Source organism: Podarcis filfolensis, assembly GCF_964270895.1.
Source record: "Podarcis filfolensis genome assembly, chromosome: 6".
Taxonomy (NCBI): Eukaryota; Metazoa; Chordata; class Lepidosauria; order Squamata; family Lacertidae; genus Podarcis; species Podarcis filfolensis.
In genome coordinates this window covers 95,337,723-95,360,201 of record NC_139609.1, presented here as the reverse complement: position 1 = coordinate 95,360,201, position 22,479 = coordinate 95,337,723, and the positions used below count along the sequence as shown (strand labels likewise).

The following is a 22,479-nucleotide window of genomic DNA, read 5'->3' as shown; positions in this document are numbered from 1 at the left end:
CAATGCACAAGAAGAGTTTGGGATCCCCAGAAATGGGAGGCCACTGGTTCTTGTTCTCTCTCTCTCTCTCTCTCTCTCTCTCTCTCTCTCTCTCCCTCTCTGGTGTTATGGTTGGCAACACACTGTTGTGCAAAGAGGGCCTCTTCAACTTCCCTGGGGATGCTCTCGAAAACAAGCTTGGCCTGGCACTGAGAACTGCGACTGCCGTTAATCATGTCCCGGGCTTGGTGGCCAGGCCTGAAGTCTGTAGAAGAGGGGTGGATGGAAAAACCGGTTACCAATTCCTTCTAGAGTAATCAACTAAGTTTGAAAGCCAGCTATAGTAGAACCATTTTTCATTTGTTGACTGACAACAGAGCAAAATCTCTCAAAACAAAAGCCTTTCCATCTCTGGGATTATGGAATTATTTTAACTGGAAGGAGTGTGCATCACAAGATCACTTGCCACAAAGATGGTCCAGAAAACATGACCCTAATAAGAAGTGTGGAGAAATTTCAGTAATCTGTTTTTAGTCTACAGTTATTTTAACAGAAGGGACGTGGGTGGCGCTGTGGGTTAAACCACCTCAAAGTGCAAGTAGATAAATAGGTACCGCTCCAGCGGGAAGGTAAATGGCGTTTCCATGTGCTGCTCTGGTTCGCCAGAAGCGGCTTAGTCATGCTGGCCACATGACCCGGAAGCTGTCTGCGGACAAACGCCGGCTCCCTCGGCCAATAAAGCGAGATGAGCATCGCAACCCCAGAGTCGGCCACGACTGGACCTAATGGTCAGGGGTCCCTTGAACTTTATTTTAACAGAAGTCTTAAATTATTGCTTCTAATTCTTACTGATGATTTTATTGATTTATCTTTCTCGTAAACAACTTTGGCTCTTTTTAAAAATCAAGTAGGATCTACCCATTATCACTAAGATTCCACCCCTGAGATTCAGGATCTAAGGCTCAGGAGGAAGTTTGCAATTCCTGAGATCATCTCGCTTTGTTTTTGTGTGTGTGTGAATTATTGAGCCCAAGCTGCTTCACAGCTCTTTCTCGTCCTTAATTTTATTGTTCCATACTGCCCCAGTCTCCCAGGGGTGACAGACCCCAGGCGTTTGAAGTGCTTACCCAGGTTCTGTTTCCTTGGAATGAAAGTATGTGGAGACTGTGGTGTCTTTCGGATATATGGTTTCATTTAGACACATATACAACCTGAGCGTAGGATGGAGGGGCTCACAGCATTAACACCCCCAACAGATCTCGCTTTTCCATTAGGTTTCCAGAGATGCCCCCTAGTCATGGGTTTGTATCCAACAAAACGTGTCTCTTTCTCTCCCGCTTTGGGAGGAAGGACAGGATATAATTTGAAATGACAGATAAATTCATATAATAACAGGCTGGTGCTCAATGCACGAGAATAATCCATACCCAAAATTAAAATGGCACCAAAGCGGATGCTTCTCACCGGTATGTTCCTTAATGCTAAGGAACTTGGTTGTGGGCAATTTGTCTTATACACAAATGTTTGCAAAGCAATTTGGCCCAATGCAATGCATTTTTCTGTGTTGTTTTCACTAATACATGCACACTTATCCTAGTATCTGTGTTTATGAGTGTTATGTACTGAGCTGAATAGGATCCAAAAGGCAGCAGTCTGATTGGTCCTAGAACAATAGGGTCCAGAATGCAGCAGTCTGATTGGTCCACAGGAGCCACCCAATCCAGCTCCAGGTGGAAGTGAATCCGCAACCTGATTTGGCCCTACAGGAGAATCCCGGAATTAGCCAATCACGTGGGGCCCATTGTGTAAATAATGTATATAAAGCAGACATTCCGGGGGAACTTCCATTCCTCCTCACCACTATGAGCTGAATAAAGAACATGAAATCCACTCTCAACTCTGAGCATATTTCAAAGAGCCAGAGAACTGCATTGCAAAATTCGGGAATGTGCAAATTTCAACAGACAGCTGTGTTTTTGTTTGTGTCTCTTTTCAGAAAGTGGGACTCAGGGTGGTTTGCCTTTAAATGCAAATCAAACGGACTCCCCCATCCTATTCAAGAAGTCTCAGAAGTAATCTCAAGGACTCCAAATCCTTTGTGGCTTGAGAGAGAATATCCCTTGATGTGAGAAAGGTTTGCAGGAGAGTCCTGACTCATTTCCCTGGGACGTTATAAATAGACCACAGAGAAGGAGGAATCCCTGAATCTAATCTGAATGCGGCTCAGCTGAACCCAGCAAGGTCACAGCTGGTCCTGATCAGAGAAGGATTTGCTGAGTTATGGCATGAAGAGCAGAGGGGTGCTAAGAAAGAAACACTCTTTGCTTCAGAGGCTTGCTGTCTGCTTTGCCTCCTAGAACGGGGCCAGGGTGCCACACTCTTGCAACCAAGGAGCCTCCGACTAGAGAACTGGTGCAAGGCTAAGAGGCAGAAAGAACGAGCAGGGTGTGCAACTGAAGAAGAATCTGGGGTGAAAAAACAGTGAAAGGGTGAAATGGGAGAGGTTCAAGGCAGTTTGCATTCAGAGACGATCCTATCTGATCTGAACTTTCTGGAACAACCAAACCAGGGCCATCTTTGGGAGTTTGCATGCTTCTGATGGAGCAAGGCATTTGTATGAGGCACCTGGGCCAAGTTGGGTACCATATCAGCTGTCTAGAGAGAGGCTGTGGTCCCTGCATTCCTGCGGTGCCTTCAGCCCATTCGCTCTGCCTCCTATCTCTTTCAAACGACAAAATGCTGTTTCTTCAAGCCAGCTGTGATGGCCTGGGACTCGGGCTTGGACTCGGAACCAGAGGAGTCTCAGTCATGCACCGGATCCTTTGCCTCAGGCATCACCTGAACCAGGTCTGGGGCCTGAGTCTGAAAAGCCCCAGTCTGCACAGGTTCCCATGCAACAAGCACCAGGTGGGCCGAGTCCGGGTCTGAGCCTGCCCTGGCTCCAGATGCGGGGATGACCTCGTTGCCTGGGCCATCACTTACAGCTGCTCCACTACCGGTTGGGTCAGGAGAGGCTGAGGCAGCCTCTGGGTCTAGTAACCCACCGACGTCTCCTGAGCTGCAGATACTAAGGTCTGAGAGAAGGAGAGACCTGAGTACTCGCAGAAGGAGTGCTCGCCTATGGGTGAGACAGGGAGGTGAGTCACCGGGGGAATCAGGACCAGCTGTTACCCTGACAAAGATAAAAGGCTGTCAGACCCTGGCCCAGGTTGCGGGAGCAACATTGCTGCATGCTAGATCCTGCCTGAGACCCTGTCCCTGACCTAGCCTGGTTTCCTGCCTTGGCCCTGTTGGACTGATTCCTCGCATAATCCTTGGGTTCGGGACCGGACGTGGACCACGTTGCTCAGGTTAACCCCCGGGCCCAGCACACCAACCCACAGTGACAGGAGTCTGGGTGTGCCTTTCCTTCTCCAAGGCCTCTCTTTCCAAACACTTGGATTGGCAGGTATCAGGATCAGACTTTGGACAAAGAGCTCCCATCAGGGAGTCAGGAAGCAAATATTTAAAAAATCCTTTGGAGCAAGGCACCCTGACAGATCTCAAAGAAGTGGCCCACTTCTTTGGCTGGATGATGTAAGAATATAAGAAAAGCCTGCTGGATCAGGCCAGTGGCATATCTAGCATCTTTTTCTCACAGTGGCCAACCAGATTCCTGTGGGGAACCTGCAAGTAGCATAATTATAATAATAATAATAATTTATTATTTATTATTTATACCCCGGGCATCTGGCTGCGCTTCCCCAGCCACTCTGGGCGGCTTCCAACAGAATATTTAAATACAATAACCTATTAAACATTAAAAGCTTCCCTAAACAGGGCTGCCTTCAGATGTCTTCTAAAAGTCTGGTAGTTGTTGACATCTGGTGGGAGGGCATTCCACAGGGCGGGCGCCACCACCGAGAAGGCCCTCTGCCCAGTTCCCTGTAACTTGGCTTCGCGCAGTGAGGGAACTGCCAGAAGGCCCTTGGTGCTGGACCTCAGTGTCTGGGCAGAATGATGGAGGTGGAGACGCTCCTTCAGGTATACTGGATTCGAACCCAAGAGCAACTCCTTTGGTTTGCAGCAACTGGCATTCAGAAGCACTGCTGCCTCTGAGCACAGCCATCGTAGCTAGTGGCCAGTGATGACCCTTTCTTCCTCCATGCATTTGCCCAGTCCTGTTTTAAAGTTGGTGGCCCTCACTGTCTCCTGTGGCAATGAGTTCCACAGTTAAACTTTGTGCTTCCCAAGGTCCTTGCCTCCAACAGGAGAGGTAGAACAGAGCAACATATCTGCGACAATCTTCAGATACAATGCCACACTTTCTTTGCCACGACCATGGCAGTGTGGCTTGCTGGAGCAGCCTCTCCACCCCCTCACTTGCCCTTTGGCCTATCGATTATAAAATGATAGAGAGCAGACAGGATGCAAATCAAACCACAGAGCGTTGCTAAGATCTGCGCAAAGCCCTTGGGAGAGCCGTCGGCTTGGTTATGTGTATGCAAAAAACCTCCTGTTTCTGAAACTTGAGCTCTTGTACTGGGATAGGGAGACGAAGGAGGGGGAAAACGCATCAAACTTCTCTTTTTAAAAAAATGAAAAATGTCCGGCCAGCCAATATTGTTACTGGAGCCAGCATAATGATAAAAGAAAGAGTCTTGGAGGGGGGTGGAGAATGTTAAAATGAGAAGAGGAGGAGGAGGGGCAGGGTGAGAGGAAGTCGAGATTTTGCAGGATTTCACTGTGTGTTGAGGAACGGGCAGAGCCTTTTGGAGGCTTCACTCCAGCTGGGTCTCCAGAACCAGCACCCAAGGGAGTTCTGACTAGCAGCTTCTACACCCTGAGAATACCAACTGGGTGCTGGATCGGTGCAAGGGGTGGTGGGTGGCCTGGGACTCGGCGAGACCCACCCCCTCCGTGCTCAGCCATGTGGACGGTTGCAAATCTCAACGTTGGGGCCTTGGGTCTCTTGGTGGTCACGGCTTCCTGGGCAGTGGGCAGCCAGCGGAGGGCGGCCGAGGGGGGCATCCGCAGGAGGTCTCACCGGGTTCAGAACGGGCGCTGCAGTTACACCTTCGTCTTGCCAGAGGCTGACCCCCAACCCTGCCAGCACCCCGGGGAGACCTTCAACGTCAACACGCTGCAGAGGGATTCGCCAGCCGGCCCTTTGCTGTGGAGTGATGACCAGTCCACCCAACGGGTCCAGCAGTTGGAGAGGGTCTTGGAAAACAACACCCAGTGGCTGCTGAAGGTAAGGGGGAAGGGAGGGTCTTTGGGGGGGTGAGGGCGGAGGATGGGAGCCCCAAACGGGAAGAGATGCTGTGGATCAAGCCTGCCCATGCCTGAGCCTAGACATCAGCCTTTGGCTCAACGGCAAAAGATGCTCTGCACGTCCTCAGGAGCTATTGCACACTCATTCGGCAGTTCTTGGACGGAAGCTTGTTTGGGATCAGCGAAGCCCACCATCTAGTCCTCTGTCGTCCCCTTCTCCTTGTGCCCTCCATCTTTCCCAACATCAGGGTCTTTTCCAGGGAGTCTTCTCTTCTCATGAGGTGGCCAAAGTCTTGGAGCCTCAGCTTCAGGATCTGTCCTTCCAGTGAGCACTCAGGGCTGATTTCCTTCAGAATGGAGAGGTTTGATCTTCTTGCAGTCCATGGGACTCTCAAGAGTCTCCTCCAGCACCAGAATTCAAAAGCATCCATTCTTCGGCAATCAGCCTTCTTTATGGTCCAGCTCTCACTTCCATACATCACTACTGGGAAAACCATGGCTTTAACTATACAGCAAGGGCTAGTATCACATAAAAGGTTCTGGGGCAAAACGCAAGGAGCCCTGAGCTCTCTTGCCGATGCTGAGGACCCCTCTCAGCCTCAGTTTCCCGCTTGTGAAATGAATGAAGAGGTGGTTCTAACTTTTGAGGAGGCATGCAAAAAGTCACTCGCCTCACTGCCTGGGAAGACGGCAGGCTCTCCTTCTATGGAGGTTTTGAAGCAGAGAATGGATGCCTGTCTGTCAGGGATTCATTAGCTGTGACCCCTATATCGCAGGGGGTTGGGCTGGATGATCCTTGAGGGTCCCTTGCAACTCTACAATTCTATGGTCCTGAGTCAGAAGCACCTCCAGGCACCCAAGAAAGCTCTTTCCTTACTTCCAGGTCATGGAAATACAGGTGGGTTTGTCAACCTCTGGAGAAAGACGCACCTACTTAATTTTAACTCGCTGGAATTTCAGCGCATTGGTGCGGCGCAGACAGTTTTTCTTGCTCAGAAGGAACACCCACAAAACAACAACAAACCTCTGGTTACGTGAAACATATTCAATAAACACACAAGACGTAGCCAGCTGTACGTTTGAAAAAATAATATATACTATTCATTGTACAGTGGTACCTCAGGTTACATACGCTTCAGGTTACATACGCTACAGGTTACAGACTCCGCTAACCCAGAAATAGTGCTTCAGATTAAGAACTTTGCTTCAGGATGAGAACAGAAATCGCGCTCCGGCGGCACGGGAGCAGCAGGAGGCCCCATTAGCTAAAGTGGTGCTTTAGGTTAAGATCAGTTTCAGGTTAAGTACGGACCTCCGGAACGAATTAAGTACTTAACCCGAGGTACCACTGTATTGAATTGTAGATTTCAATAGAAGTAGCTCATAATGTTCAATGAAAAATGTAGAAGATTAGAGAATGAACTGATCTGAAGAAGAAGAAGAAGAGTTTGGATTTGATATCCCGCCTTTCACTCCCTTTAAGGAGTCTCAAAGCGGCTAACATTCTCCTTTCCCTTCCTCCCCCACAACAAACACTCTGTGAGGTGAGTGGGGCTGAGAGACTTCAGAGAAGTGTGACTGGCCCAAGGTCACCCACCAGCTGCATGTGGAGGAGCGGGGAAGCGAACCTGGTTCACCAGATTACGAGTGCACCACTCTTAACCACTACACCACACTGGCTCTCATCTGCTGGTTCTTCTACCTTTTTCGTTGAACTTTATGAGCAACTTCTGTTGAAATCTACAATTCAATACAATGAATATTATTTTTATAATATAATTATTATATATTATATAATAATAATTATTATATATTATTTTTTCAAACGTACAGCCGGTTACATCTCATGTGTTTACAGAAGGAACACCCAGCATGCACAAACACCCAGGTGTGACAGGTGAGGGCTTGGTGGAGATATTACCCCGGTCAGCAGCAAAATGGCCATCATTTTGATGGATGGACAGCCTTAGAAGTTTCATAGAAGCAGAGGTTTTTTTCGGCCACAACTCACGAGTTCCGGCACCTCTCAGGTGGGCACCATTGCCATTCTAAGAGAATGAGGGAGGCATTCTGGCCCTTTTTCCCTAGAAAAATAGCGCTGCATAGAAGTATCATAGATTCAGAGTTGGAAAAGACCATGGGAGTCGTCTATTCCAACCCCTTGCAATGCAGGAATCTTTTCCCCAATATGGGCCTTGAACCCACAGCCCTGGGGTTAAAAGTCTCATGCTCTACCAACTGAGCCAACTCAGTCATGTGTGTTACAAGGCAGCCCAGCACACCTCTGCATGCCATAGAGAAAGGGGAAGGGTCATAGCTCAGAGTTAGACCATCTGCCCTGCCTAAAGGTAAAGGGACCCCTGACCATTAGGTCCAGTCGTGGCCGACTCTGGGGTTGTGGCGCTCATCTCGCTTTATTGGCCGAGGGAGCCGGCGTACAGCTTCCGGGTCATGTGGCCAGCATGACTAAGCCGCTTCTGGCGAACCAGAGCAGCGCACGGAAACGCCGTTTACCTTCCCGCTTGAGCGGTACCTATTTATCTACTTGCACTTTGATGTGCTTTCGAACTGCTAGGTGGTCAGGAGCAGGGACTGAGCAACGGGAGCTCACCCCGTCGCGGGGATTTGAACCGCCGACCTTCTGATCGGCAAGTCCTAGACTCTGTGGTTTAACCTACAGTGCCACCTGCGTCCCATCTGCCCTACCTACAGAAGCTGCAAAGTTCAATCCCCAAAGGGCTTGGAGAGATCCTTATCCAAAGCCTTGAAGAACTGTTGCCAGTCCGTGTAGGCAATACTGAACTCGGTGGACCAAGGGTCTGACTCTGTACATGGCAGCTTCTAATACATACTGTACCCCCACATGCAATTTCCACAGGATCCAGGCCAGTCAGGGCCATGTCCGAACCAATGGATTCAAACTGAAAGGAAGGAGATTCCAACTAAACATGAGGAGAAATTTTCCGGCAGTGAGATCTGTTGGATTCCCTTGGAAAGTGATGGGCTCTCCTTCAGGTTTTTAAGCAGAGGTTGGGTGGCATCTGTCATGGATGATTTAGTTGAGATTCCTGTGGGATGTGAAACACAAGAGCAGTCAAGTACAGCATTCCTAGAGTGAACATGTTTACACGTGGGGAGGAATGTTTGTCCAGCCAGCAGGTAAACTTCCTGTTTCCTTCTGGGCTGGGGCAGACTTCCTCTGCATGTGACTAGAGGTGGGCGTGGCCTCACCTGTGCAGGTAACGACAAAAGCACAGGGCAGGGCAGCCACCTCTCTCTTTTTTGACTACATGCATCAAAGAAGCAACATCTGCTTAGCCAAAGATGCTCTTTGAGGACAAAGGGACTGTCTTCTTATGGGATAGTTTCTAGGTATATGTTACTTTTCTAAGCTAAGTCTGCCTTCTGGGATCCCATTGTGAACAGAATGACATGTGAGTAAACTCTTTTTATACTTTTAGAGAAGACTGTGTCGTGTCTTATATTTTATGAGGGAATAAGGGGGAAATACCAGAACAGTTAGAGGCTTTAGCGAGCTTGAGCAAATGCATCCGCTGTGAGTTCAGAAGGGGGAATGTTACTCTGCTAAATTGTGAACTTGTTAACACAAGTTGGAAAGGCTATAACCAAACAATATATCCTCTCCTGCATCCCTGAACATTCCCACAATTCCTGCATTGCAAGGGGTTGGACCAGATGGCTTGGGGGGGGGGTCCCTTCCAACTCTTCAATTCTCAGGTTCTCTTTTACTCTGAGGTTTTCCGGAGACAGGGACGAGGGGCGTGTTTTTCTCTTCCCCAAAGCAGTGTTCCGAAATGCAGAAGTGCCTGGTGTGCCCATGAGAATGGAAATTTCATTCAAATGGGGGGGGGGGATGCACCCAAGGCCACTGGTTTTCTTCTTCTGCTTCTCACTCCAGGCGTTAAGAATTAAGCATGCGCCTATTTGCATGGCCACACCTCCTGATAGGCATAGCCCCGCCTTTGGTTCTCTTTCTTGGTCACACTGAAACATGACAGAGTTTGGAAACTGTGGCGTGTGGGGATTGAGAGAGAGAGAAAGCTGTTGCTGTCATTTTGGAGAGGACGGAAGAGATATAATTTGCTAGAGCCAAATAGTAAAGATCTGGAAATATTTGGAGTCTACGAGGGAGGAGGCTAGAGAACTAGTTTTTATCTGTACTCTTGGATGGAGTGAAGCTACTGAGCATGCACAGAGTGCCTTCCTCTCCAGCTGAGCACTCACTCATAGCCTGGCCCGAAGGAGACAATGTGTGTGAATATTGGACGTCGCATTATTCTTCCCCCCACCCCCGCGATGACCAGTCCCTCTCCACCACACCACCCCCCGGCCATCACTAATCCTACCTCTGGGAGTTGAGGAGGGTCAGGAGGATGTGGTTTCCCAGTGTCCTCTGGTTCATCTTGCTACCAGAACTTTGCTTCTGGGGCTCATCTAAACTCAGCTCCCGGGGGGATTTTCGGAGGCTTGCAGGCAACAATTTATATGTGCTGATGTGCAAGGGCGGCGGATGAGGGGGGGGGACTCTGCACAGACAATGTCAGGCAATGCCAAAGAACTGAAAACTTAAATACCAGTGATCTAATACAGAATCATAGAATCATAAAGGTAAAGGTAAAGGGACCCCTAACCATTAAGTCCAGTCGTGGCCGACTCTCGGGTTGCGGCACTCATCTCACTTTATTGGCCGAGGGAGCCGGCGTAAAGCTTCCAGGTCATGTGTCCAGCATGACTAAGCCACTTCTGGCGAACCAGAGCAGCGCACGGAAACGTCGTTTACCTTCCCGCTGGAGCGGTACCTATTTATCTACTTGCACTTTGACGTGCTTTCAAACTGCTAGGTGGGCAGGAGCAGGGACCGAGAAACGGGAGCTCACCCCATCGCGGGGATTCGAATCACCGACCTTCTGATCGGCAAGTCCTAGGTTCTGTGGTTTAACCCACAGCGCCACCTGCGTCCCTCATTAATTACACTAGCATACATAGACCTCAGGGCGGTTCACAACAAAAAAGAATAATAGAAATGTAGTTGGTAGGGACCCCAAAAGTTATCTACAGTGGTACCTCTGGTTGCAAATGGGATCCATTCCAGAGGCCCGTTCGCAACATGAAAAGAGCGCAACCCGCAGCGGCGCGTCTGCTCACCCGTGGGTTGCGATTCTGCGCATGCGTGAGCAGCGAAACCCGGAAGTAACCCTTTCCGGTACTTCTGGGTCGCCGCGGGACGTATCCTGAAAGAATGTAACATGAAGCAAACGTAACGTGAGGTATGACTGTAGTCCATCCCCCTCAATGTGGGAATCACAGAGCAAATTTGTGTGTGTGTCTTATGGCAGTGGTTCTCAAAGGGCGTGCGATGCGCCACACTGATGTGGCAGGAGAGGCTGGCAAGTGTGGCAGGAAGATTCAAGGACCATGAAAGAAACATCTACATTTCAGTGCAGTATGGCATAGTATCAAAATATTTCTTTTATTTGCAAAAGTGAGCTCATTCCTCTTACTGTGTTTTTATACACAGTTAAGGTACTTATGATTATATTTTGGGAGTGATACATTTTTTCTTATGTAGCTGCATCGTTTTATACTTTCTGCATGTCCCGTGATCGTATTATAAAGTAGTCATGTTCTGTGTCATGAATGCTAGGAGTTTTTTTATTTTTGTTTCCCAACACATTACTTATCAATGAAAAATTTTTGGTGTGGCACGAGCGAATTTTTATCTTGAAAGTGTTGCCTGGAGAAAAAGGTGCAAGAATCATGGAGTGTGAAGGCAATTTTTGTCAAAAGATGTGTTAGATGCCCGTCCATCAGCCTGGCCCTTAGCAGTCATTGGCCAGAAGACCATTGGGAGGTGGGGATAAGTTGATTTCTCACCCAGCAATTGGCCTGCACATTTTTTTTCTCATGAGAGTGGAAGTGAAGAACTGGAGACACAACCTTGACATAGATAGATACATGATAGATAGATAGATAGATAGATAGATAGATAGATAGATAGATAGATAAGATAGATTTGAAGTTGTTACGGAAATTACGGGGAGGGGGCACATTTTTAAAGTTGTTAAATGTTACAAATATTATGCCTGAATGTATCCTTTCAACTTGACAGCTCAGGGAAGTTACCTAGCTTTAAAAATAATATAAAATTAACTCCTTTGCCATTTTCCTCCATTCCAAAGCTATTTTCCCCTTGAAAAAGGATCCAGGAAGTTCCCAGAGGGGACAATTGCTGAGCTGATTGTTGGCCAAGGAAACACCGGACTTGCCAATGGGCCAGACATGCAAAGGAAGTTCTATTGTACTTTGGGTGGTGGGACTTCAGAAGGTGTTTGCCTATGCTAATCTTATACCTGAGTCTTGCCCTGCCATGTCTGCTTATGATAATCTTGTACCAAGGACTTGTCTGTACATATTTGCCCAGGTTAAACTAGTATAACCCGTTTACCCCTCCCCTTTTGTGACATGTCAGTGATGTAGCAATGATGTATCAATGATGCTGAAATATGCTCGGAGTCAAGAGTGGATTCCATGCTCTTTATTCAGCTCATAGTGGTGAGGAGGAATGGAAGTTCCCCCAGAATGTCTGCTTTATATACATTATTTACACAATGGGCCCCACGTGATTGGCTAATTCCGGGATTCACCTGTAGGCCAATCAGGTTGCGGATTCACTTCCACCTGGAGCTGGTTCGGGTGACTCCTGTGGACCAATCAGACTGCTGCATTCTGGACCCTATTGTTCTAGGACCAATCAGACTGCTGCATTTTGGACCCTATTGTTCTAGGACCAATCAGACTGCTGCATTCTGAATCCTATTGTTCTAGGACCAATCAGACTGCTGCCTTTTGGATCCTTTTCAACTCAGTACATAACAGATGCTGTACAAACTGTATTCTGGGATACGGTGGGAAACTTTTAAAAGTCCTTGTCACCCCATCCTCGGGGTTCAAAATTCCTCTTTGAACCTGTTGCACAATAAACTTTGGTCTACAGCTATTTGGTGGCTGGACTCCTTCTTTTATTCCACAGGGACCCGCGGGCTCTGCCCGACGAGCTGGGTGACTGAGCAGCCTCGCACCTAGATTTTCCCCTGTAACAAACTGGAGGGAGGTAAGCGGATTGATTCAGAGAAGGAGCTAGGAATATCTATCGGGGGGGCCCAGCTCTCCTCTCCCTCCTCCCCACTATTTTCCTGGCAGCCGACTCCCTCCGAAATAGGAGATGGCCATGGCGAGGAGAAAAGTCGTCTTCTCTCTAGAGGACCGGCTGGACCTCTCGTCTGTCATCTAAGCTACAGTTGCTTGCGTCAGACCTGCAAATAACTCCATCCCTGATTGGGTTGGGACCAGAGAGCGTCCCATAGCATCCGGTGGACAACTGGAAGGAACTGAGTTCCCCGGCAAAGGGGGAGGAATCTCTGGGCCTTCTTCTCATGAGAAATGGAATGGGAGGTTGCGGGGGGGGGGGTGAATGCTTGTGAGCCCCCGCTCTTCAGTCTGCTTTCCACCACGGTCACTTCAAAACGGAGATTTTGAGCAGGATACGTTGCGCTGCTTAAATGGCCCGGGGTACAGTCCTGGCATAGGGATTTGCGTAAAATTTGCTTTTTTACATGCAAAGATGCAGATATAGGCTGACTTTCAGAGGGGAACTGACTCTGCCTCTTTATGCCAGGGGTTAATCAGCGCCCTGGGGAAATTAAATCAAATGGACGTTGATGAAATTATGTGTGGCATGGAGAAAATCGACAGAGAAAAGTTTTCTGCAATTATTTATATTAATTGCCCAAATTATTACAGAGCCAACCAAATTACTTTAATGTAATACAATTTCTTAAAATCAGGTTTCCCGCTCCTGTTGCGACATATGTTTGATACAGTTTTCCTCCCTCATAAACACTAGTATTCATCCATTGAGACGAATGTTGGAAGATTCTGAACATGTAAAAGGAAGCACTTACTTACACTGCCCAGTGTGCTGGGCCTGGGGGTAACCTGAGCAACATGGTCCAGGTCCAGCCCCGAATCCAAGGGTACCATGATGAGTCAGTCTGGCAGGGCCAAGGCAGGACACGAGGCAGAAAACCAGGCAAGGACAGGTACAGGATCTCAGGTAGGATCTAGCATACAGCAATGTTGCTCCCGCAACCTGGGGCAGGGTCTGACAGCCTTTCATCTTTGTCGGGGTAGCGGCCAGTCCTGATCCCCCGGCGACTCACCTCCCTGTCTCTCCCGAAGGCGAGCACTCCTCCTGCGAGTACTCAGGTCTCTCCTTCTCTCAGACCTTAGTCTCTGCAGCTCAGGAGACGTCAGTGGGTTACTAGACCCAGAGGCCGCCTCAGCCTCCCCTGACCCAACCGGTAGTGGAGCAGCTGTAAGTGATGGCCCAGCTGGAGGCAATGAGGTCATCCCCGCATCTGGAGCCAGGGCAGGCTCAGGCCCCTGACTCGGCCCAGCTGGGGCTTGTTGCAGGGGAACCTGTGCAGACTGGGGCTCTTCAGGATCAGGCCCCAGACTTGGCTCAGGTGATGCCTGAGGCAAAGGATCCAGTGCAGACTGAGACTCCTCTGGCTCCGAGTCCGAGCCCGAGTCCCAGGCCATCACACCCAGAGTTAAACTATGGAACTCCCTCCCACAGGAGGCAGTGAGGGCCCCCAACCTAGATGGCTTTAAAAGAGGATTAGACAAATTCCTGGAGGAGGAGGAGGCTATCGATGGCTACTAGCTGGAGGCAGCAATGCTTCTGAAGATCAGTTGCTGGAAACCACAGGAGGGCAGAGGGGTCCTGTGTTCAAATCCTGCTTGCTGGTTTCTCATGAGGGCATCTCATTGGCCACTGTGGGAACAGGAGGCTGGGCCAGATGGGCCATGGGCCCGATCCACTAGCCGGGCTCTTTTTACAATGTTCTGACATTGCATGTTTTGGCCATAAGACAGCACCTCTGAAACCAGCCAGTTTGGATCTCATCTTAAAAATAATTTAACTCATTTCACCTGTAGACACACACACCTCTTTAAAAAAAGCTGCCAAATTAATTAGGCTCACCTTTGTGATTTATTTTTCTTTTTTTAAAAAAAAGCAGGTTATACATAGGGCTGCCTCTGAAGATGGTTCGGAAACTTCAGCTGGTGCAGGTTGCTCACCGGAGCAAGATGGTTTGAGCACTTTACACTGATCCTGGTACCACTGCACTGGCTACCAATTAAGTTTCCGGGCCCAATTCAAAGTGCTGGGTTTGACCTATAAAGCCTTAAGCGACTCAAGACCGCAATCCCTCAAGGACCTCCTCTTTCCCTATGAACCTACCCGGACCCTGAGATCATCTTCTGAGGCCCTCCTTCGTGTGCCTCCTCCTCGAGAGGTGCGGAGGGTGGCAACACAAGAACGGGGCCTTCTCTGCAGTGGCTCCCCATCTGTGGAATGCTCTCCCCAGTTGAAGTTCACCTGGCGCCTTCATTATATACTTTTAGGCGCCAGGCAAAAACGTTCCTTTTTAACCAGGCCTTTGGTTGATCTTATTGACATCCAACACCCTTTTAGAATGCGGTTCTTTTTTGGGGAGTTTTAATTGGGTTATTGTTTTTGGTTTGATTTTATATGTTGCAGTCTTGTTTGTGAACTGCCCTGAGACCTCTGGGTATAGGGCGGTGCATAAATTGAATTAATAATAATAATAAATCTGACTGATAAAATAAAGCTGTGTGAGCTTAATGAGCACAGTCATACCTCGGGTTACAGACGTTTCAGGTTGTGTGTTTTTTTGGGTTACGGACCCGCCGAAACCCAGAAGTACAGTGGTACCTCGGGTTAAGTACTTAATTCATTCCGGAGGTCCGTTCTTAACCTGAAACTGTTCTTAACCTGAAGCACCACTTTAGTTAATGGGGCCTCCTGCTGCTGCCACACCGCCAGAGCACGATTTCTGTTCTCATCCTGAAGCAAAGTTCTTAACCCGAGGTACTATTTCTGGGTTAGCGGGGTCTGTAACCTGAAGCGTATGTAACCCAAGGTACCACTGTACCGGAATGGGTTACTTCCGGGTTTCGGGGGTTGTGCATGCTCAGAAGCACTAAATTGCGCTGTGTGCATCTGCAGAGGTGCCAAATTGCAACCCACGTGTGCACAGACGCGCCACTGCGGGTTGTGAATGTGCCTCCTGCACGGATCACGTTCACAACCCGAGCATCCACTGTACACAAGACTGCCCCTACCAATTTGGCTTAGGACTTGATGTTGCTCTTAGTAAGTTGGGTGGAGAGATAGAGAAATTAAATGCATCCATGGCCTGAGCATCAAAATCATTTTAGCTCTGAGCTGGCTCTGAGCAGTCCCTCAATGGAAAATAGTAGCCCCTCTTAGAAGGTCTGTAGCCACTTGAAGCTGAGGACTCTTTCCACGTTCCTTTGGAAGAGTATCTTCTTGATATTGGACATCCGGCTGCTCTCTTCTGTGTACACAGCTGCACCGGAGGCAGCTACTGGGAAAGTCTGGCTGACCCAGCAACGCTTTGCAGGACGAAATGTACACAGAGCACGGGGGTAGAATAGCAAGGAACTACTGCCTGAGCCTCCAGCAACGACCACGACTCCTTTCTTCCTCAAGAGCCAAATCCCACTGCTGAGACTCTTCGCTAGAGGACATGCAAAGATTTCAGCGCACTTTGCACGGTCAGATCCGAGTCAGGATTGCGTGCATTACACAAATCCTTGCATTAGATTCGTGAACACAGAATCGTGTCTGGCACAGAACCAGGCAGCGTGAGAATCATAGCTGTCAACTTTTCCCTTTTCTTGCGAGGAATCCTATTCGGAATAAGAGAATTTCCCTTTTAAAAAAGGAAACGTTGACAGCTATGGTGAGAATGCCAGATTCGCTGAAACGAAATTTCATAATATTTTCACAGCGCTGCAAATTTCAGCAAATGCTAAGGTGAGGGTGTCTGCTGTTACTTATTATTTTATTTATTCCACAAAGTTCCTATACTTCTTGAAAGGCTTTTTAAAAGAAAACAACTTAAGGAGGTTTACAAAACAGATAAGACAATAAGAAAAGTTATGAACACAAATTTAAAACTTTGGGAAACTTAAAATAACAGTAGGCTGGAAACAGATTAAAACTCACATCAACTTTCTAAATATCTGGGTGGGCTTGTCTAAACACTGGAAGGAATTCAGGGAAGGTGCCTGCCTGGAATCAATAGGCAGGGAGTTCCAAAGGACCACACTAAAATATCAAGAAATTTATACATTTGTTGTGGTGACTGTTACTATTTTTATTATAGTAAGAGCTGTTTGGCAGTGAACCGACTCCCTCGGAAGGTGGCAGAATCTTCTTCATTACAGGTTTTTAAATAGAAATTCAATGGCCATTTGTCATAGATGCTTTAGTTGACGCGGGTGGCGCTGTGGTCTCAACCACTGAGCCTCTTGAGTTTGCTGATCGGAAGGTCGGCGGTTCGAATCCCTGCGACGGGGTAAGCTCCTGTTGCTCTGTCCTAGCTCCTGCCAATCTAGCAGTTCAAAAGCACACCAGCGCAAGTAGATAAATAGGTACCACTGTGGAGGGAAGGTAAACGGCATTTCCATGCATTCTGGTTTCCATCATGGTATCCCGTTGCGCCAGATGCGGTTTAATCCTGCTGGCCATGTGACCCGGAAAGCTGTCTGTGGACAAACGCTGGCTCCCTCGGCCTGAAAGCGAGATGAGTGCTGTAACCCCAGAGTTGCCTTTACTGGACTTAACCGTTCGGGGGCCCTTTAGCTTTTTTAGCTTTTAGTTGACATTCCTGCACTGCAGGAGGTTAGACATGGTGATTGTTGAGGACCCTTGCTACTCTACAATTGTGTGATTCGATAAAAGGGTTGTGTCCTGCACCTGTGTCTTGCAAGGTGGCCATCTATAAGTAGGGACGTGGATGGCACTGTGGGTTAAACCACAGAGCCTAGGACTTGCCAATCAGAAGGTTGGCGGTTCGAATCCCCGTGACGGGGTGAGCTCCCGTTGCTCGGTCCCTGCTCCTGCCTACCTAGCAGTTCGAAAGCACGTCAAGGTGCAAGTAGATAAATAGGTACCGCTCAGGCGGGAAGGTAAACAGCGTTTCTGTGAGCTGCTCTGGTTCACCAGAAGTGGCTTAGTCATGCTGGGCGCATGACCCGGAAGCTGTATGCTGGCTCCCTCGGCCAATAAAGTGAGATGAGCACCGCAACCCCAGAGTCATCCATGACTGGACCTAATGGTCAGGGGTCCCATTACCTTTACCATCTATAAGTCCTGAAAACATGGGCATTACTCTCCCCCCCAGTGATTTGACCAGGTAGAGCCATTTTCAACCCTAAAGACTTCAGGATTTGGAAGTTAATCGGTGTGCAGATTTGCTGTCGGTGGGTTGCTTGGGACCTCTAACGGAGAATCCTGCAAACCACACTAAACTTCAGCTCCCAGGGTTCTTTGTGGGAAGGCATGGCACTTAAAGAGGTGCATTGGAGCCAGTGTGGTATAGTGCTTAAGAGCGGTGGACTCGTAAATCTGATGAACCGGGTTCGCGTCTCCGCTCCTCCACATGCAGCTGCTGGGTGACCTTGGGCTAGTCACACTTTTTTGAAGTCTCTCAGCCTCACTCGCCTCACAGAGTGTTTGTTGTAGAGGAGGGAGGGAAAGGAGATCGTTAGCCACTTTGAGACTCCTTCGGGTAGTGATAAAGCGGGATATCAAATCCAAACTCTTCTTTATCAAACTGAGAACAAATCTTTAGTGTGCTGGAGAGCCAGTGTGGTGTAGTGGTTAAGAGCGGTAGTCTCGTAACCTGGGGAACCGGGTTCGCGTCTCCGCTCCTCCACATGCAGCTGCTGGGTGATCTTGGGCCAGTCACACTTCTCTGAAGTCTCTCAGCCTCACTCACCTCACAGAGTGTTTGTTGTGGGGGAGGAAGGGAAAAGGAGAATGTGAGCCGCTCTGAGACTCCTTAAAGGGAGTGAAAGGCGGGATATCAAATCCAAACTCTTCTTCTTCTTCTTCTTCTGAAAGTCTCTGGCTATGGCTAGGTTTGCATCGCTGTCCATTTAAAATGAGAAGCGATGCATGCTGAACCCTGAGGCTCTGGGCTTCCTGATTGTGGCTGTGCAGGGAACCTGAAGGATTTCTCAGAGAAGGGGGAGCATCTGCTCTCCCCCCCCCCGACCGCCTCTCCAAAAGACCCGTGTCCCCATGACCCCCATGCCACAAGGCGCCTCTTCCAAAGCAGGCCTGTTTTTCATAAATCCAGCTGGAAGCACTTAATGGGACCTGTTTTCTTTGGATCCAGGTCCTGAAAAAACAACTCTGTTGCAGGCATTGGGGGGGGGCAAGCGGAGGGGAGGAGGGGGTTGTGAAAGAATTGGAAAATGTAAGAAAAATATTGGCCAGGCAGTTAAAGGGAAAGTTCTGCCTGTCTTCAGGCCATGATGCCTGCCTGTGGAGGCCAGGGGTTACTATGAAGGAAATTGACAGCATTGTTGTTAATAATAATAATAATAATAATAATAATAATAATAACTTATTTTATTTATACCCCGCCCTCCCCGGCCAGAGCTGTGCTCAGGGCGGCTAACATCAATAAAATTTCAGTAAAAACATAATAAGGAAAGAAAACCAATTTAAAATACAGGTTAAAATGCAATTTAAAATGTTGTTGTTCTTGTTCTTGTTAGTGCATATGCAGAGTGCTCCCCCCCCCGATGGATAAATCTGTCTTTTGTGATTTCTCCTGGTTTCTCATTTTTCCAATCTTAAATTCAGTTCAATTTCTTTCAATCCTCATGTCAATCCAGCAGCAGTTAGTGAGAATTTCTTTAAATAACTAATAGGCACATTTTGACTGATAGGCACGATTCCCCCAATTAATTCCTCCAAATATAATGTGATCTTCAATCATATATATCCGTTCGTATGCACGCTTCCCCCCCAATATCTGTGTTTTTGTACACATTGGCTGGTTGGAGAACTGCATGGCCAAATTCGAATAGGAAGTCCAATTTCGGAGGATAGTTGCACCTCCATTCATATACAGTCATACATCGGGTTAAATGTGCTTCAGGTTGAGCGCTTTCAGGTTGCGCTCCGCAGTGACCCGGAAGTAACGGAACGCGTTACTTCCGGGTTTCGCCTCTCGCGCATGCGCAGACGCTCAAAATGACGTCATGTGCATGCGCGAAAGCAGCAAATCGCGACCCACGGACGTGTAGACGCAGGTTGCATTTGCTTCTGGATGTGAACGGGGCTCCGGAACGGTACCACTGTACTGGTTCGAGGGTGCGAATTAGGCAACTTTGTCATTAAAATGTAAACAAAACTGAATTTCCTCCCATCCCTAACACACACACACAGACACACACACATAAAGCGAGTGTGTACACCATGAATATTGATGCCATAAGAAGCAAGAGGCTTGGCTGAGGACACATTCTGGATCATGTTTGCTCGTTGGAGTCTGGCAGCCTTAAACTATCTGTTTGTCCCTGCCATTGCCACACTAACTTCTTAATTTGAAGATAAACAGGCGGCAAATTAAGACCCTATAGGACTCCCCGGCCTTCTCCACCAAAGGTAGCCAACTTTGCAGTGGTGTAGCAAATTCCTTCCTTCAGTGGAAGAGGGGAAGAGAAAGAACGGTATTTGGAGGAGAGAATCCTCCATCTCTCCTTTGTCTCCACCCTCCCTGAATTTCTCTCCCTCCTTCCCTTAAACTGCTGCTACACTGCACATTTCAAGCAAATCCTTCCCTCTCTGGAAGCTTCCCAGGGACAACGAAAGCACAGATCGGTCCTGCCGTTCCCAAAATAACGAGGCATGTGCCCGCGACCCCGTCCTGTTCCCTCGCTGGCACTTTTGATGGTTTTGAGTTTGTTATTCTGGCTTTGTCAGAAATCAGGGCGACAGGGCCTGGGCTTCGAGTTCCTTTCTGAACTCGATGTTTTGCATTGTGGGAGAGATTCGATTTAGTTGAAAGGAAAACATGGGGCAGCGGGGAGAAAGCGAAAAAGGAGGAGGGGGAGCAGAGGGTCTTGTGCACTAGGCAATAGGCAACCATGATTAATGAGAAGCTGTGGAGAAAGTGAATTAGCAAGATGTCCTTACGCTCCCCCCAAACTCACTGGAGTGGTTTTTAAGAGATAGCTACAGTTTCTGCAGAGCTACTGAAATATACTCGGAGTCCTGTAGTGATTTCATGCTCTTTGTTGCAGCTTGTAAAACAGCGATTGAATTGCCCCCCAAATCTCAGGCTTTTATATGCAGTCATACCTCTTGCTACGTTTGCTTCAGGTTGAGCGTTTTCAGGTTGCGTCCCGCGGTGACCCGGAAGTAGCTTCCGGGTTTTGCCGCTCGTGCATGCGCAGACACGCAAAATGACATCACGCGCATGTGCAGAAGCGGTGAATCGCGACCCATGCACGATGTGGGTTGCATTCTGCTCATGTTGTGAACGGGCCTCCGGAACAGATCCTGTTTGCAACCAGAGGTACCACTGTACATGATTTACACAACAAATCCCGTCTGATTGGCTGATTAACTTCCTCCTGGAGCCTGATTGCTCTTTTCCTGCAAGCCAATCCATTGTTGCATTCTAGGATCCTACTTGCCTATTGTTCTAGGATCCAAGCTTAGTACAGCGGTACTTTGGGTTAAGAACTTAATTTGTTCTGGAGATCCGTTCTTAACCTGAAACTGTTCTTAACCTGAAGCACCACTTTAGCTAATGGGGCCTCCCGCTGCCACCGGAGCACAATTTCTGTTCTCATCCTGAAGCAAAGTTCTTAACCTGAGGTACTATTTCTGGGTTAGCGGAGTCTGTAACCTGAAGCGTATGTAACCTGAAGTGTATGTAACCTGAAGCGTATGTAACCCGAAACCCAGGTACCACTATACATAACAGCTACTATCAGTCTTGACGGAAGGAGGAACAGGCCGGGAGATGGAAAGCAATTTGGCTCAAATCCAGGGCAAATAACTTCATTGTACCTCTCGGAACTGAGTAGACTTTGCTGCTTTTCTGCATGTTCCTAATGCTCGGGGTCAGGAACTTTTGAGACTTTCTAGTTTGGAGAAAAGGCAAGTAAGGGGCAACATGATAGAAGCTGATAAAATTATGCACAGCATGAAGAAAGGGGAGAGAACAAAACTCTTCTCCCTTTCTCAATAGTAGAGCTCGTGGGTGTGCAATTTGTGTGGCGAGTTCCCCCCCCCCAGTGGAAATAAAGATACATGACACAATTATTTAAGGTTAATGGGCTAAATATGGCCACAACTTTATTTAGTTGGTTACAGGTGATGAGCGGTATTGGCTTAGGCATTGGTCCTAATAGACTACCCGGCTTCAGCCCGTCCGCTTGAAGTCCAGGAAGGGTTAACCACCAGTAGGGGGAGTCCTGCTGATGCACATCAACTAGGAACTCCCCTGGGGTCACCAATTGGGGGCGTGCCTTAGGCCCTCACCTCCTTAGGCTTCGGACAGGGCCACGCCCCCCAGAATCCTTTATCGGACTACCCTTCTATATGCGGGGCAGGTGATGGCGCTATCTCCCCTCTTCCATCTAAAGATCAATACCAATGCCTAACCGCCAATACCAAGAAAGTTGTGATGATTTGCTATGAGGTAGGCAAAAACCAAGTGGCTGGTGCCAATTTGCCAAGTGGAAGAATTCCTACCAGGCCCCTCAACGGCGACCAACTGAGGTCCATAGCAAGGTCAAGGAACGAAAACCTTATAGGGCGGGGAAAACAGGAACAGCTGGTATGCGGGAAAAGAGGGAGATCCCCGGCCGCACTTGCGTTTAAATCGGGCAGGCCATGCCCCCAAAGCCAGCCAATTGGCTGGCCAGGGGGGTGACGCGGCCGGGGATTCCCCCAATCGCGCGGGGGCTGGGCCGTGACGCCCGCAATCCCACCTCCTCTGCAGGGCGGAAGAGGCTTAAGCTGAATGTGGGGAGATTTAAGACAGATGAAATAAAGCAGCACCTTTACGCGTCACATGCCCTTTACGTGTCATACTGTGGAACTCCCTGCCACTGGAGGAAGGTGGCTACCAACCTGTATGGCTTTAAAACAGGATTGGTCCACCTGGAGCTCCATCTCTGAAAAGGTAGGGATGGTTATGGGGTTACGGTTCCAGGATCATTCTGACTACAGTATATGCAATTTTGCCTTTACGTACAATCTCCCCAGAATGTAACTCCCATGTAAAACACAAATGT

General features: G+C 48.5%; 2 protein-coding genes across 6 annotated transcripts in view; both read left to right on the top strand.

Annotated features, from left to right (window-relative positions):
* Positions 1 to 22,479, top strand: part of RSPO4 (R-spondin 4) — a 199,046-nt gene that overhangs the window by 42,621 nt on the left and 133,946 nt on the right. The gene's annotated exons all lie outside the window — the stretch shown is intronic.
* Positions 4,655 to 22,479, top strand: part of ANGPT4 (angiopoietin 4) — a 199,884-nt gene continuing 182,059 nt past the window's right edge. For all 4 annotated transcript variants that reach the window (XR_014549184.1, XR_014549185.1, XR_014549186.1 and 1 more), the window contains exon 1: positions 4,655 to 5,212. Coding sequence is in view for 1 of the 4 variants with exons in the window: in XM_083618834.1 (XP_083474960.1) it covers positions 4,889 to 5,212 (324 nt within the window). In the remaining 3 variants the exon portion in view is untranslated. The remainder of the gene's footprint in view (positions 5,213 to 22,479) is intronic.